The sequence below is a fragment of the Liolophura sinensis genome, chromosome 8 (genome assembly GCF_032854445.1).
Source record: "Liolophura sinensis isolate JHLJ2023 chromosome 8, CUHK_Ljap_v2, whole genome shotgun sequence".
NCBI classification, from domain to species: domain Eukaryota; kingdom Metazoa; phylum Mollusca; class Polyplacophora; order Chitonida; family Chitonidae; genus Liolophura; species Liolophura sinensis.
The window spans coordinates 34,022,479-34,039,327 of NC_088302.1; the positions used below are offsets into that span (position 1 = coordinate 34,022,479).

A 16,849-nucleotide genomic window follows, 5' to 3' on the forward strand; every position below is an offset into this window, starting at 1 on the left:
ATCTTTTAAATTTTAAATTTACATCCACTGCCAGTAGGCTGCTAACATTCGACCAGCTCTGTAAATATTAAAGACAATATCTAGACCTACAGGCCTACATGTCGCTTACGTCCTGATCGGAACACAGAACAAATTCACTTCTAAACAGAGATCTTTCAATTACATTAGTTAGCACCACTCACACCTTCACTCAATAAAGCGAAAGTTAAACTGAGAAACCGGACCTCTGTCCACATGATGATAGACTCATGGTCCTGGCTATATATACAATATATATATACATGAGAGTACTTTTCATTCATAATCAGGAAACCTTACCCCCTACCCCCACAAACTTTTCTTTACCCCACAAATTTTTTATTCTCAGATTTACACTGATCTCAGAAATGGCAAAACTTGTCAAATTACTTCACCACCTCTGAAAATCCTTACAAGAAGAACATAACTGAAAAGTAATAAAATTTTACCCACTTTGAGCTGGCTCCCCCAGGCTTGTGCTGCCCCAGGAATTCAGGAATTGGCCATCTTTAGAATACTTTATTATCCTCGCATTGCAGTAGCTGTGTAACAGATCAAGAAAATCTTTATTGTTCCACTGATAAAATGCACCATAAATTTGTCATTTTTTAACTCTGCAAGAGTTTTAAGTAGGGAAAACTTGGTGAAGCCAAGCACGAAGTATCGAATTAAATGAAAAACCATTCTAAAACCTTAAGTTTTGGAACCTAAAGACATGCCAGCAGGATCCAGGTTCAATAGGCTTCTGGGCTGGTTGAAGGTGTACATCAAAGCACCTCTAGACACATGCTAGTTTTACTATATTTCACCAGAAGTTTGATACATAAAAATGCACTTTCAGAAGCAAATAATGGTATTAAAATGACACTTCCGATGGCAACACTTAAGTTTTTCTGATTAGGAATTAATCAAACTCCACAAATAAATCTTCAGTGGCACAATAAAGTGAATCAAGCGGAATCAAGCAAAATTTATCCCTTGAAAAATCCTAAACTTTAGGTGAAATAAGGTAATGACACCAGTGATGTTGGCCATAAAACTAGTACACGTACATGTACACTACATGCCACAATACCCAAAGCTTGGACAGTTAATAATAGGTTAAGCATATTTCCTAATAGTCTTTTTTCTCACCCATCAGCCACGAAGAATTCTCCAGTGGACAGGACAGCCACATCTGCTGGCTTACAGAAGTGTGTGTCATCGTGACCAGGAACAAACCTCTCTCCCAACACCAAGTCAGGCTTGTCACTCCCAGGAGGATAACGAAATACCTGCGAATACACAGTCAGATACTATACAGGAGGACAGCAAAATACCTGTAAATACACAGTTCGATACTGTGACACATACTGCTATCCAGGAGGACAGTGAAATACCTGTAAATACACAGTCCGATACTGTGACACAAACGGCTATCCAGGAGGACAGCGAAATACCTGTAAATACACAGTCCGATACTGTGACACAAACGGCTATCCAGGAGGACAGCGAAATACCTGTAAATACACAGTCCGATACTGTGACACAAACGGCTATCCAGGAGGACAGTGAAATACCTGTAAATACACAGCCAGATTCTATGACCTACAGGGCTATACAGGAGGATAACGAAATACCTGCAAATACACAGTCAGATACTGTGACACACACGGCTATACGAGAGGACAGCAAAATACACAGTCAGATACTGTGACATACAGGGCTATACAAGAGAACAGCCAAATACCTATAAATACACAGTCAGATATTGTGACACACACGGCTATACGAGAGGACAGCGAAATACACAGTCAGATACTGTGACATACAGGGCTATACAAGAGCACAGCAAAATACCTATAAATACACAGTCAGATATTGTGACACACACGGCTATACGAGAGGACAGCGAAATACACAGTCAGATACTGTGACACACACAGCTATCCAGGAGGACAGCGAAATACCTGGTAACTGAAGTGAAATATTGTTACAAAACACTGATGAAACCTCCAACCACCCACACGACCCCCTCCTCACTGCTGTTTTTTTTCAACACAGGAAATATCGAGAAACACTTGGGTATATAAAACAGATGTACTCAATCAGTTTTTGAGATACATTGCTCACATTATTTGTACATGAATACACAAACCCTTTCGCCTAAGTATAAATCAAGCTGACCCGACTGCATCGCAACAAGAGCATTGTAAATGTCCCGGGAAATAAGACTTTCTAAACATGCTTTTGAGGACTGAGTTTTCTGCTTGTTAAAAATACTGTGCAATCACTGAACTATTTTGGTACAATGAACTAAAATTCCAATTCTTCCACCATGTATTTAAGTGTGAGAGTAGCACATCCATGCACTGGACCCACAGACATCATATGTATATCATGATTTACGAGTAATTATATCATGCCTGTTAAAAAAAGGTTCACATATCTGTGTGCACACACAAAAAAAGGTATGAACATGAAATCACAGTTCAAGGCATGGCAGCTTTCTGGGAACATGATCAAATGTTGCATTTATTTATTTATTTGATTGGTGCTTTACGCCGTACTCAAGAATATTTTACTTATATTCTACAATGGCGGACAGCATTATGGTGGGAAAAAAACAGGCAGAGCCCGGGGGAAGCCCATGACCATCCGCAGGTTGCTTCCCACTTATGGTCGGAGAGCTGGACTTGAACTCACAGCGACCGCATTGGTGAGAGGCTCTTAAGTCATTACACTGCGCCAGCGCGCTAACCAACTGAACCACAGAACCACAGAGGCCCCCATATTTAAGCCTGACACATATTTCAAGCGTTCCATGTCCATACCTGATGGAGAGCGACATCAGTAAGCCAGATGTTACCAGAACTGTCCACTGTTATCCCATGGGGCATGTAAAATCTGCAAATAAACACATTTACCTCTATTTAGTTTCCGTTTCAACGACAAGTACTGTATTTCATCTCAAGTTCGGTATGTAAAAATGGACGTCTGAAGCCAACAGGTCAGTTACTTTGATTAATCAAACTAAAACTCTTAAGTGGGGCATGTAAAATCTGCAAATAAACACATTTACCTCTATTTAGTTTCCGTTTCAACGACAAGTACTGTATTTCATCTCAAGTTCGGTATGTAAAAATGGACGTCTGAAGCCAACAGGTCAGTTACTTTGATTAATCAAACTAAAACTCTTAAGTGGCTCCTTAAGTTGGACGAGTCAATCAGAATCATGCAAAATGTGTCACTGGAAAAATGCCAAACATTAAGTGAAACACAGCACATGTAGTCATTTGATCCAACAGTATTCAAAGTGCTGTTTAGCTTTGCCAGATTCTTTGCTGTTGGCATATTAAGTATCATTTTAAGGCCTTTATGTGCTTTTGAAAGTGGATTTTTACAGGCCAAACTTAGGTATAAAAATATGGTAATTTTAGAAAACTTTTAAGAAAACTGACATACATTGCAGGATATCATCCTACCTTCCAAACAAGCATTAAAAATCTTTTTAAGATAAATAGAACACTTGAAGTAAAATGGTCATATATATGTAGAATAGTTCTATTACACGTGTCCTGGTCTTGAGGTAATGGTTGTAGAGCCAGAATTAGGTCTGTGTATGTTTAATAGCGTAACTGGTGTTTTATAATACTTTGAACTGTTCATTTCAAATCTACATGTGTTAAGATTGCTGTTCATCCACATACTGTCCAGCTCCCCATTGCCTCAGCACTCGGCCAGCTCTGTCCATCTTCACCAAAGTATTATCCTTGATCGGATCGTTTTGATGCAAGAATCTATTGACCACGTTGAAAGAACTGAAACATAGGCAGTGATACAAACATTGACCTGGCAATTACATATGCCACAAAGAGTTAAATACAGAAGGCAACAATATTTTAAACATTCTCTAAAGTTTAACATGTTAATGAGTCAACTTGTTGCGAGCCCACCACCCAATGCTTTAGTCTTTCTATTTATATATTTATTTAATTGGTACCCTGTTTTACCCTGTACTCATGAATATTTCACTTATATGACGGCAGCCAGCATTATGGTTGGAGGAAAACGCTGGCAGATCTTCCCAAAAATGGCCGGAGAGGTAACCAGCATGAGCTGGACTTAAACTCACAGCGACCACATTGGTGGAAAGCTCCTGGTTCACTGTGCCCGGCTGGCATGCTAACCCCCTCGGCCACCTTTAGTCTTTCTGCCTTAAGCCTTAAAACATGCTATACATATCAGAAAAGTTGTCGGAAATAATATGAATTTGAGTTCATACATATAGATAAAAAATTGTTATTATGATTATATATTATAATGTTGATGTAAATGTATAACCTGGGAAAAGTAATTTCTGGTTGAAATTATATGTAACTACAAACTGAGAGATTTCACTCCCCACGCAGAGGTTTGTGTACCTTAATTATGGTAATCAATTTTTACAGTTGACTGTAGAGTCAGTTGTTAGGATCTTGTTCAATACATGCTGACACTTACCCTCCCGCCCAGATTCTCTTCCCGCGATGAAAGACATAGAGATTTCCGTCTTTGTCCGTGGCTACGCCTCCGACCTGTCCAATGATAATGTCATGTTCTGGCCAGTCTGGAGCAGGGACCATGGCTGGAGGAGACAGACAGAGGACAAGACATCAGGGACACAGTATACTACAAATATGTACATGCACATGAGAACATGGTGAATTTAGAGTACATGTACATATGTACATGCACATGAGAACATGGTGAATTTGGAGTACAAGTACATGAGAACATGGTGAATTTAGGGTACATGTACATATGTACATGCACATGAGAACATGGTGAATTTAGAGTACATGTACATATGCAAAACACATGAAACAAGAGTCTTGATGTAAGTCATACTCTTGCTAGTAGAATGGCTTTATGAAAAAAATAGTTTAAGGCAAGTTGTCACAAGAAGCATTCAACCACAATGTAGACTATTCAATTCCTCAACCTTTTCACGTATGAAAGAGCAACTTTCAGTGCAATTTATGCACATTTTTAATTTGATTTTCAGACACAAAACAGCATTGGCTGGATTGGCTATTTTCAGGGCTTCACAAAAAGTATAATTTTATCAATCAATACAGAATAAGGCCTTCAGAATGAGCACCTTGCAAACATGCACAAAGGTTGAAGAATTATAGTAGAGTAGTAGATAAATTACAATGTAAAGTTATTGTACACAGGGTGCTAGTATATGGTATATATCAAGATATAGACATATCCTTCATCATGCAAAGTTGTTGTAGGCTGACGGCGACCACTTGCCAAGGCAACTGCTTTACCAAGGCAACTGCTTTGCCAAGGCAACTGCTTTACCATGGCAACTGCTTTGCCAAAGCAACTGCTTTACCATGGCAACTACTTGGTGCATGCACACATAAAAGTGTGTCTTTAACATGTGTTGCCTTGCCAGTTGTACTTAACTTTACAGCCTACCATACCTTTTTGTAAATATTCCAAGGCACATTGCAATCAAGCGTGCAAAATACAAAAAAAGTACATACATTACATGAACAGCACTGGGAAGACAATATAAAGTAGGGCAAAATACACCTACACTGTACAGAACTTTGTTTTTCACAGATGTGTAAATATAAGGATTATAATAGGTGGTATTTTTGTAAACAAGGGTCATAGAAAAGCCACATAATAAAGAGTCAATTAATAATAAATACAGAATAGAATTTAAATGTACATGTTGAAACTGCAAATACACATGGAAACTACAAATACACATGGAAACTGCAAATATACGTGGAAACTACAAATACACGTGGAAACTGCAAATATACATGGAAACTACAAAGAGACTTTTGATTTACAGTTAAAGTTTGTATGAACAAATGTTTAACAACACAAGCATCATCAGTACACTGTGTAACCAACTGGTCAAGGAAATAATTACATCCAACTGAAAACTGGTAAAACAATATCAAGTCACAAAGAACTCACAGACTGTGCAATAATGTTGATAAGTTAAAAACTAACATGAAAATAAACTCCTTTAGAACAAGCCGCTTTGACTTCACAAAAGTGGTCAAAATCAAAAAGCACATGCATTGTGACAATAAACATGCTTGTCTCTTTGAGTAAAAAAACCCCATAAAACTTAAGATCCAAACAGCCGTCTGAATGCAACACTGTAGTTACACAGCCATGTACATGTAGAAAAGTACTGTAACCTGGTAAATGTAGAACCAAACAGCACTGTAACTGCAGAACCAAACAGCACTGTTACTGCAGAACCAAACAGCACTGTAACTGCAGAACAAAACAGATTGACACAGGACTGTGCTATCAGGACTTGTAGACTGTTTGAAGATGGGACAAAAACACACATAGCAAAACAAAACTTCAAACCAGTTAGGTGGCCAAATATTGTCACAGGACATCAGAAATGCTCAAAAGCACACAAAATGTGAATCTAAAGGTGACATATGAAAAAAAATGTAAACAATGAACACACATTTGAATTCACATAAAAGTAAATCAGAATGCACTGTTTACTAAGGCATTAACAAGCAATCCACATACACATATATATACATGTACAGTGTACCTGTATGTGCTCTGTACATGAACTTGCTGCATTATACATGCCCCAGGTGATAACATGGGTAAAGAGTAACATGCCCAAAGGCTGAGTGTTGAGGGTAGACATGCAATATGGGATTAACTTTGAACAGACTATCTTTGGGATAATCAAGCAATGTAAAGCTCCGGGCCCCAAAATCACAAAGTGATCTTAGAATGAATTCAAAATTTCAAATCGCTTTAAAATTGATATTTCTTATATAACAAGGTCAAAATATGGTTTGACAATGTAATTTCTAAATAACTTATTGTGAAACAAATTTCAGCTAATTTAAACTAATGGAAAGCAACAAACCAAGATTAACAACTGAATTTTGTCTAAGATTGCTTTGTGCTTCCAGCAAATTTCTTTCATTCCCTGACATAAAAGCTTTCACAGAGCATCATTTTCATACCCATTTAATAAACTTCCTTTCTGAAAGGTTACAATGCCACCTTTAAAGTTGGGATTAGAATCTACATTTTCCAATTTCCATAATAAAAATATGGAATGCTTTTATTAACACACACATAATATAATTCTCTTGTACCAGTGACAAAATAAAAAGCAGGAGATCAAAAGACATATGTAGGTTTGTTATAAAGATTACAACTTACAAAAACACAGAGGTCACAAATATGCATGACAATAATCAGCACTTTTGTGAAGGTAACATCAAAAAATTCTAAAATATACACATTTTACATGTAGACGGGGAGGGTAGGGAGAGTCACAGCACATGGTAGATCACAACAGCATATCCATTTGTCTTCAACACCACACAGCACAGCATTTACTGAAGCCAGGCCAGCATGGCACTTACTTTTGGGGACGTGAGCCCACTTAGTGCTGAGCTTCTCAGTCTTAACAGGCTTAGCACTGGGACGAGGAGTGACTGGGAGGGAGGGTCTGGCTGTGTGTGGTTTCCTGGGTGGTGCTTTCCCCACAGGTGCAGACTTAACAGGTTTGGGTGTCGTACGGGAGCGGGGTCTAAAACCTGGCCCCTTTTTGGCGCTCATGGATCCCCAACCATTCCCTATTCCTCCTACTGAATTCCTGATGGGTGAGGTAGTCTTCTTTCGCGTGACCGGTGAGTTTTGGCCTGCGTACTGATTGGCCAGGATTTCCTTCTCAGACTGGTGGAAGTATGGGTAGCGGTTCCTGTTGCGGCCTCGGTCTGTTTCCGTATCGTCGTAAAACTTGCCCATGTACCTGGGCTCGTAGTGCTGAGGGTAATCAAATGAAGGGTAATCTTCATCGTAAGGCTCAGAGTAATAATCCATACCTGTCAGATCCTCTGACGCAGGGGGACCAGGTGTCAACTGGGTGCCGCCCTCTCTCCCCCCTGAGGGATGGTCGTGCCCGCCAGTCATCCCATGGTGGTGGTGGTGGCCCTTGGCTATCTCGTCCATGACAGGGTTTGGGGGCAGAGACTTGTCAGAGTCAGCAGGAATCTGCTTAACCAGGGATGGCAGATTGTTCCGCGAACACATCCCGCTGGTCATCCCTGATGTTGAATCCGTGTAGTACATGATGTAAAAGTTACACATTTCATCATTAGCTGTCGAACTGAAAACATAAAAGTAAAGAAAAAGATCAAAACAAAGGTTAACTCCTTTAAACAGTTAGCCGAGATGTTCATATATGTGTGTACCAATAACTTCAGTTCATCACAAGACTGCACAAGCTGGTTTTCCCTTTTTCACTAATGAGTTTGAACTTGAAAAAGTTGATATGGCAAATATTCCACAAAATTGCTGCCTTACGGGTGCTGTCTTGTCCTGGAAACTTCAAAGTTCAAATTCTGAGCTAATGATGTGCCTGGTTCTGGTGGTGAGATAATTGTTTGTTAAGTCTTCAAATGGCAGTAGAAAGTTGGCTCAACAACTACGATACAATGTACATGAGATGGACAGAGGCAAATGAAATTTGGTATGATGCTATCAGTGTGCTAACGGTGAGCTATTAGTGTGCTAATGGTGAGCTATTTGTGTGCTAGTGGTGAGCTACATGTATTTCCAGTGGCAAGCCCACCAGAACCTTCAGCCTTGGACTTCGCTGTTGCTGAACGCTGCTGTAGAAAGGCTAACTCAGTTTTATAATAGTGATATAAATCCTCTGTATTTCAACCGTCAGAAAAGACACATTCTGACTGATATATGCATCTTATAGGACCATTTAAGACTGCTTTGTGAAGTTTGATTAATTTCTCATCAGGAAAACTTAAACACTGGCATCAAAGGTGTCACTTTAAGACCTTTATCTGCATGCTTTTGAAATACCATTTTCACAGGCCTTAAAACATCAGCTGAAATACAGTAAATAACCATGGTAACTAGTGAACATACACTGCAGCAATCATTACTGAGTATTTTAAAAGCAAAAATTCTTACCCCATGTATACTGTATGCCCTACTCCAGTTGAATTATAAGTGCAACGTGCCGCCTGAAATTTACAATGGGTTGAAATGTTCTTTTCAATAACACCAACTCATTTGAATGCCAGTTTGAAATTGATCGCAACTGATTTACAAACCAATAAAGTATAATGAGTCAAAAGCTAACAAAAGTTTCATTTAAATTTACCACATTTTGGTTGACAAATTCAACATTTTTTTTATCTTAACCCTAAGAAAGGTGTTCTCAACATAACATTCAGTATTCACTGACATGTTTTATATTTTGGCAAAATTTAATTTTTGAATAATTCAGCTGCAAAGTTAGTCAGACATTATCCAATCAGCCCCTGACTACCAAAACTGCAGATTTGAATCTGGCTCTTGTTGGTTTGGCAGTGGATTTTATGTGTGGAGGTTTGGTGTGTACAAGGCAAAGTGCAGCAATTTGCTATGGACTCTATTTATTGACTTACATGTCTTTGATTGATTTTTTTTGCTGCACTCAAGAATATTTCACTTATACAATGGTGGCCAGCATTATGGTGTGAGGAAACTGAGCAGGGCCCCAGGGAAACCTTCTACCATCTGTAGGTTGGTGCCAAAACCTTCCCACAAACAAACGGAGAAGAAACCAGCCTAAACTGGACTTGAACTCACAGTGATGAATACAATGGACTTGGAGGCTCCTAGTTACTACAGCTCATTAGCCAATAAAGCTTACTGCCATCATATATTAATTAAACTGATAAATTCTTAAATACAGCAAGCAGCAATTAAACGAAGTATTTAATGCAGTGAAAGATTAAAATGTCCATAGGTAAACCTGTCTCAACAAATATGGCTGGGCGAGTTCAATTTGACATAAAAATGTTACGATGTGTTACCAGTTTATCTCCAGGTTTTATCACAATTTTGTCCTTAGTTGGGTAAAACGCCTGAAAAAAAATAAACAAATAAATTTGTACACAATGTTAATAGTAAGTATGAATATATAAATGGCTTTTTTTCAATGGACTTTTCAAGTAGTTTCAAATACTTAAAATACAAATTCAAGTATCTCAAATGATAGTCACAATCTCTGCTTTCGCATACAAACTGTGGCAACAGGCGCAGCTTGAATAGTTTTTAAGGTGATTTCGTATGGGTGGTACAGTTTTCCGTGGCATTCGACCAGTACACAGCCTTGTGTTGGTGCCATAACCTTCAGTCGGTGCAGACATCACTGATAATCAGACAACCCATCATGGATTCTTATAAATTTTCCACTGTCCGTCAGAATAAAAAGCGTAGCTTAAAATATTTCCACACAACGCACGTGTTTGTAAACAGCGTCACTGTCAGTCACGAGTAGTCCAGGGTGGAGACATCTATACTTTGGAGGCACAATCAGCAGTATGCCCGACTGACACTGCTGGCGTCGTGCACAAGCCAGTCCTTGATATCTGGGAACTGCAGCCATTCATCGCTAAAACAACAGTTGCTTGGCATCTCTAATGCTTTTTTTCACATACCAAATCACTCTCAATGACTACAGTGTAAGCTTTTACAGCCAAACCCAAAAATGGTGATATCAGCACCCTCTGGCGGAGAAAGGAAGTCTGTAGTGGTGCAAAACTATGACCGCATACATACCACTGGCGGCCGCTTTAAGTGCATGCCTGTTGCCAGTTGATTCACAGATTCTTATCACCATAAAAATGGTCAAATCAAAGTGTTTTCCAGTCCTTGAATTAGCAAAACAAAATTAAAGTACCTTCAAGGTTTTCAAAGACCCGTGCAAACCCTGAAATATACGACAGTACTGATTGACACCTTACCTGAGGCCACTGTGGATTTCCCTTGCCTATTTCATGCCAGGTGTCATTGATCTGATATCCTGTAATGACTCGACCTGCAAAGGGTGCATTTCATATTAAACGCATGTACAGGACGAGGTACATAAAAAAGAATACCCTGAAAACAACTGCCAATGAAATAATGAATACATGTATTCAGGAAACACCACATAACTGGCCTTAAAACGAACTGTAAGGTAAGAAATGGCTTTTGCCAGGTAATCTCTTTACTACATGTATAATAAAAAAGTAGTGTTTAACAAACCAGTTTTTTTACTTATCTTTTTCGCAAAAGACTCTTGATTTAAGGTATTTCCCAAACTTACGAAATTTTAGTGAAAAAGGGCTCAAAAAAGAATTTTAAATGAGTGCAAGTACAGAGTAAAATCCCTTTAAAGGATTACTGTAACTCTTCAACCTTCTCACATGTTTGCAAGGTGTTTGTTTATTCAAGCATACTCTTAGAACATCTGTGTAGACTGCTAAAATTATAGTCTTTGTAAAGTCCAACAATTGGACAATCCAACCAATGTAGTTTTGTCTCTGAAAACAAATCAAAGAGGTGCCTAAATCTCAATGAAAGTTGCTCTTTCATATGCGAAAAGTTTGAAGAATTAGGGTCTGTGTGAAAGGCTGGAAAATTATGTCTCTCATTAATGACACTAACTTTATACATGTACATGTACTTACTCAGAGCATGGGCATGTGTCCTGTATCCAAATGGATAAATGGCAGATGGGCCTTCAAATTTACAGGATACATCCAAATGAACCACTGCAACCACAAAATAAATATGATATAAGTTATGATCAAAAAAACTATCAATATTTCAGCTACAATGTACAGTGGTAATACATTCACACATTCAGAATCAAATCAAGCCATACTCATATTACATAAACGAAATGATTTTGTTTGAAACTTATTAAATGTATTTATTAGGTTGCCTTTATACAGGTAAAAGTGATTTACATGGTTTAACAGTGGACTGTATCAATTCAGCTCTCAAACGGATACATACTAAAAAACTGATACACAAGTACTAACCTGGGGTATTGGGAGGGATGGACCGCATTGACATCATCAAAAATATCCCAGCTATATATTTTTGTCTGAAGAAAAATAAAAACATTCGATTGTACGGAAAAAAATATAATGTGAGTTATACCCCAATGCGGCCCCCAACGCTGGATTTGAGCAAGTCACCTCATTGATCAGGGGGCTACCTTGCCTTTAAATATTTAATTTATGTTCACTGATTAGTGTTTTACGCTGTCCTCTAGAATATTTCACTTATTCAATGGCGGCCAGCATTATGGTGGGAGGAAAAGGGGCAGAGGCTTGGGGAAAACCCACGATCATCAGCAGTTTAAATATTTAATTGTAACACTGACGCATAAATATGACTGAATACTACTGGGTCAAACGATGACAGGGTTCAAAATGTTTGGTTATTTAACCCTGGATAATAGTCTCCAAAACTGGTTGATATGCTTCTTGTTTTCTCCATGGACAGCATTTATCTTCCTAGTGGCCGTCCCTGGTCGCAATAATGTTCAAAAGTGTAACACCCTTGTATTAACTTTAGCCTGGACTAGAGTGCTGTTAGTTTTTAATTAGGATGAGACTAAATGTAGTATTTAGGATTTATGTCTGGCTTAACTTTAATATACTTTTCAACAACTGGCCCCTGAATAATCTGGTTCCTTTCACAATCATATATGTAGCCATCAGCAGCCTAAAGGCTGTTTCCACCTGCAGCTGCTCATTGTTGTTGTATTTAATGGCTCATAAAAACATACTATGCTACTGTTATATTACGCATGCTTAAAAAGACCAGAAATGACAGATATTTGCTGTGTACTCTTACAATAAAGTTACCCATTCAGCTCTCATACAGCCTATGATCCCCAACTGGCGGCTTGTGACGGCAGTGAGAGAACATGACTGCCGGTCCACCACCAGTCAGCACTGGTGAAATTAAAACGTCTTAAACTTTCCTTAGCAGTCCTGAAACTCAATCACTGGTCATCGGAGGTCATCTCGCGAGTTTATCAGGAACTGGGATTTATTCAATCCGAGTAAGATGTTTTGAGGTTGATTTTGAGGGCAGGATGATGTGTTACTTACAAAATGTAATTCTCATAACTAAGAGTAGTGTTTTTAATAGGTTGTCTAGGTCATTTATCAGGTTTATTGGCAGTACACCACTGGAATACATAAGCCGGTACAATGTCATCATATTTATTATCATCATTTAGCACTGTTTTACATACAGCTTAGCCTGTATTTACTTGATAAAGAATTTCACAATGAAACAAGGCGAGTCTAGCAAAAAAAAAATTACACTAGAAAGGGACATAACTCTGCTTACCGCTGTTGTGAGATTTCCAGCTGTATCCCTGAGTAGTCTGCCTGTTCATCAGCTGAAAGACAAACATAACCAAATGTTACCTGTATTATTCTCCCACAAATGGCTGTAAAATACATGTTTTAATTACCTTTACTGTATCTCATACTCAAGATACTACATGTACAATCAAAATTATTACAGTCAACCAAAACAGTTTCGGGAGGTGAATGGGAAAGAATCATCAGAGATACAGGGAAACCAAAGTAATTCTACAATGTTAAATTTACTAGTGCACTTTAATTGGTAAACTTATAGTCATACAAACACTATAAATCAACACCTATGTGGTTCAGTGACCAGAAAAAAACCAAAAAAAAAACCAGGGAAAATTAAATAGTTAAAGCGTAATGTCAAAACACACATCACATAGTTTTGGGTAATCAAATCTGATTCTTCCTTTTCTTACTGAAAGCTTCACCAATTTCAATTTGCTTACCAGCAATAGCATGGGCATAGTGAATCTGCATAACAACATAGTTCACATTCACATCATCTCCAAGCTGATAACCCACATCTGCAACACACAACAAAATCAACTAGTTTAATTCAATGCATTCAAAGAATGATAGGAAATTCCTCATCACAGTAACTTGAGCCACATCTGCCAAAGCTACAAATTTTACTTCTTTCTTGACATTTTCCAATATACTCGATACTTTCAATATAATACTCAAGATTGCTTTGCTTAGTTGTAACTGTATTTTCCACTAATACTCACCCGACGCAAATATATTTTATTAAATTTTGCTTTTGCAGCCGAAACTTTAGCAGGATATCATAGTACATGTTCCTTCAAACTGCAGATGGCCGTATGTTTCCCTGCATTTTTCACAGCAAAACACTGGTCTTCGCTGTATAACTGAAATATTCTTCAGTACGTCGTAAAACACTAATTAAATGAATAAATCAATCCTATACACAGCATGCTTTAAATGAAGCTGGCCTTCTCTGTCAACATTCTACATAATATATGTACATTACTTTAACAAATCAATGTTTTTTTTTTGCAAGACATAAATTGTCTTTGTTGTATGTTGTAGTTGTATGTGTATATAAATGTATGAAGGTTTAAATACATATTTTTTAATTTTTTACGCCTTTGTTTTATAATACAACTGTTACAACTGTAACATGGTAATTGCGAGGTGGCTACTGTAGATACCACAAATCCGGCTTGAAATTCAAGACAGGTTGTTCAAAACTGTCTTTCACTAATACCAGATTTAACTTTAAGCCAAGTCTTCAGTTTCATACCCTGTCTAAAAATAATTTATTTATTTATTTATTTATTTATTTGATTGGTGTTTTACTTCGTAATCAAGAGTATTTCACTTTTCCAATGAAGACTAGCATTATGGTGGGAGGAAACCCCAAAATAATTGTGTTGGATTACATAAAATATGAACTAAAAAATCTGTTGTCTTTCCATTTGGTGTCTGTACAACTGAACTGGTTGCTGGGTTTTGTTAAAATCATACACATATAGTATGACAGAGTACTGGTATTAGCTATAAATAAACTTTGAACAACCGGGCCCTAGTTTCAATGGCAACAAATAAAGGATTTACAGATTCCTACCTTCAGGTAGATGAAGCGGAGGAGCATTCTTGGCCCAAGCAAACATGATCCCTCTTTCTCCATTGCAGATGGACCCGCATTCCCTGAAGTGACAGACATATAACCTCAGTGAATATAAACATATAAATTCAGTAAATATAACCATATAAACTCAATGAATATAAACATATAAACTCCGTAAATATAAACATATAAACTCAGTAAATATACACATATGAACTCAGTGAATATAAACATATAAATTCAGTAAATATAACCACATAAACTTTGTGGAAATACACATACATGCAGCGACGTGGAAGCTATGCCCAATTTCCTCCCAGCACAATGCTGGTCACCGTCAAATAATTGAAATATTCTTGGTTATGAGGTAAAAACACCAATAAAATAAATAAATAAGTAAATCCTACATACAGCATGCTTTAAATGAAGCTGGCCTTCTCTGTCAACATTCTACAAAATATATGTACATTATTTTAACAAATTCCTTTTTTGAAAGACATAAATTGTCTTTGTTGTAGTTGTATGTGTATATAAATATATATATATAGGTTTAAATACATATTTTTTATTTTTGTACACCTTTGTTTTATAATACAGCTGATGCAACTAATAACAAAAATAGTCAACATATATGTTGTTAAAATCATACCATGCTTGATATATAAATATATACATATATATATATATATATATATATATATATATATATATATATATATATATATACACACATGTAGGTCAATATTTTGTATACAGAAAAAGCCAAGAGATATGTACATGTAATAGCTTGCATGCTCTCCTTGTGCAGAGGTCTGTCTTCTTGTCTCTCCTGAAAGAGCTCACAAGTCTGATACAGATGTTTAATTACATGTAACATCATCCAGAATAACTGTACCATCATAAACAGTGACATGTTGTTGTCATGTTACTGTGACCGAAGGAAGTTGGACATTACATAAGGGCCAAATTTTCCTAAATTTGATTTCATTCTTGGATCGTGTTTTAACTATGGAGACTAATGATAGTCCACTTATGGGCGATCTGTGATGCCAGGTACTGCGAAAGTGTTTTCTATTTTGTTGGAAATGCACGACTCAGTCAGTTGGTAGCTGAGACTCTGCGTTTGTGTATTCTTGTGAACATTATTGAAGACACACCTCGAATTCAACCAGGGCCTCCGTGGCTCAGTTGGTTAGCACCCTAGCACAGCGTAATGACCCAGGAGTCTCTCACCAATGCAGTTGCTGTGAGTTCAAGTCCAGCTCAGGCTGGCTTCCTCTCCAGCTGTAAGTGGGAAGGGATGCAGCAACCTGCGGATGGTCGTGGGTTTCCCCCGGGCTCTGCTCAGTTTCCTCCCACCATACGTGAAATATTCTTGAGTACGGCGTAAAACACCAATCAAATCAAATCCAATTGAGCCTACTCGTTTGGTAAGACATTGCTCATTCATTAACTATTCACAAATTACATCAATTTTCAATTGTATTAGAAAACTTCACCTCAGCATCCCAAAGCTGTCTTAAACTTAAGTAAGACTTAATCTTAGCTTGTACATGTAGTATTATTTCCAAGCCTAGAATTAAACTCAACACCAATTTTCAATTTTTGTTAGGATAATATAAAAGAGTATTTTAAGAATGAAAGTAAAAATTGTCTTTTGACAGAGTATGGAATCAATAGATTTGAAAGGTCTGTTTTGCAGAGAGTGCAGCTTGAAATAATAAACATGTACAAACATACATATGGTACCAAATTCCCTCAGAGGGCAATGATCTACGTTTTGTTGAGTTATTTTGCACACTGACTCACCAGACTCCATTATATTTGTACGGTAATGAGCAGGCGTACAGCAATATGTGGTGGGCTGTTGAGGCTTCTGCCAAGGCCTTGTAACCAACTGTAAAAGATAAGCAGATGATCACAACAAACCCCTAACTCAGCAATGAGATTACATTTATAAATTTACTTATCAAACATCATATTTAACAATGTTATATGTGAGAAAGACTGTGCA

General features: G+C 37.6%; 1 protein-coding gene across 2 annotated transcripts in view; it reads right to left on the reverse strand.

The window, feature by feature from the left end:
* LOC135474068 (peptidylglycine alpha-amidating monooxygenase-like) overlaps window positions 1–16,849 on the reverse strand; it is a 37,502-nt gene that overhangs the window by 11,664 nt on the left and 8,989 nt on the right. For both annotated transcript variants that reach the window (XM_064754067.1, XM_064754066.1), the window contains exons 5-19: window positions 16,645–16,732; window positions 14,833–14,915; window positions 13,691–13,768; window positions 13,216–13,267; window positions 11,889–11,953; window positions 11,532–11,615; window positions 10,824–10,897; window positions 9,891–9,941; window positions 9,001–9,053; window positions 7,893–8,176; window positions 4,501–4,624; window positions 3,708–3,818; window positions 2,832–2,904; window positions 1,153–1,292; window positions 472–560 (exon numbers count right to left, since the gene is read on the reverse strand). In XM_064754067.1, the coding sequence (XP_064610137.1) occupies window positions 472–560; window positions 1,153–1,292; window positions 2,832–2,904; window positions 3,708–3,818; window positions 4,501–4,624; window positions 7,893–8,176; window positions 9,001–9,053; window positions 9,891–9,941; window positions 10,824–10,897; window positions 11,532–11,615; window positions 11,889–11,953; window positions 13,216–13,267; window positions 13,691–13,768; window positions 14,833–14,915; window positions 16,645–16,732 (1,449 nt within the window). The remainder of the gene's footprint in view (window positions 1–471; window positions 561–1,152; window positions 1,293–2,831; window positions 2,905–3,707; window positions 3,819–4,500; window positions 4,625–7,892; window positions 8,177–9,000; window positions 9,054–9,890; window positions 9,942–10,823; window positions 10,898–11,531; window positions 11,616–11,888; window positions 11,954–13,215; window positions 13,268–13,690; window positions 13,769–14,832; window positions 14,916–16,644; window positions 16,733–16,849) is intronic.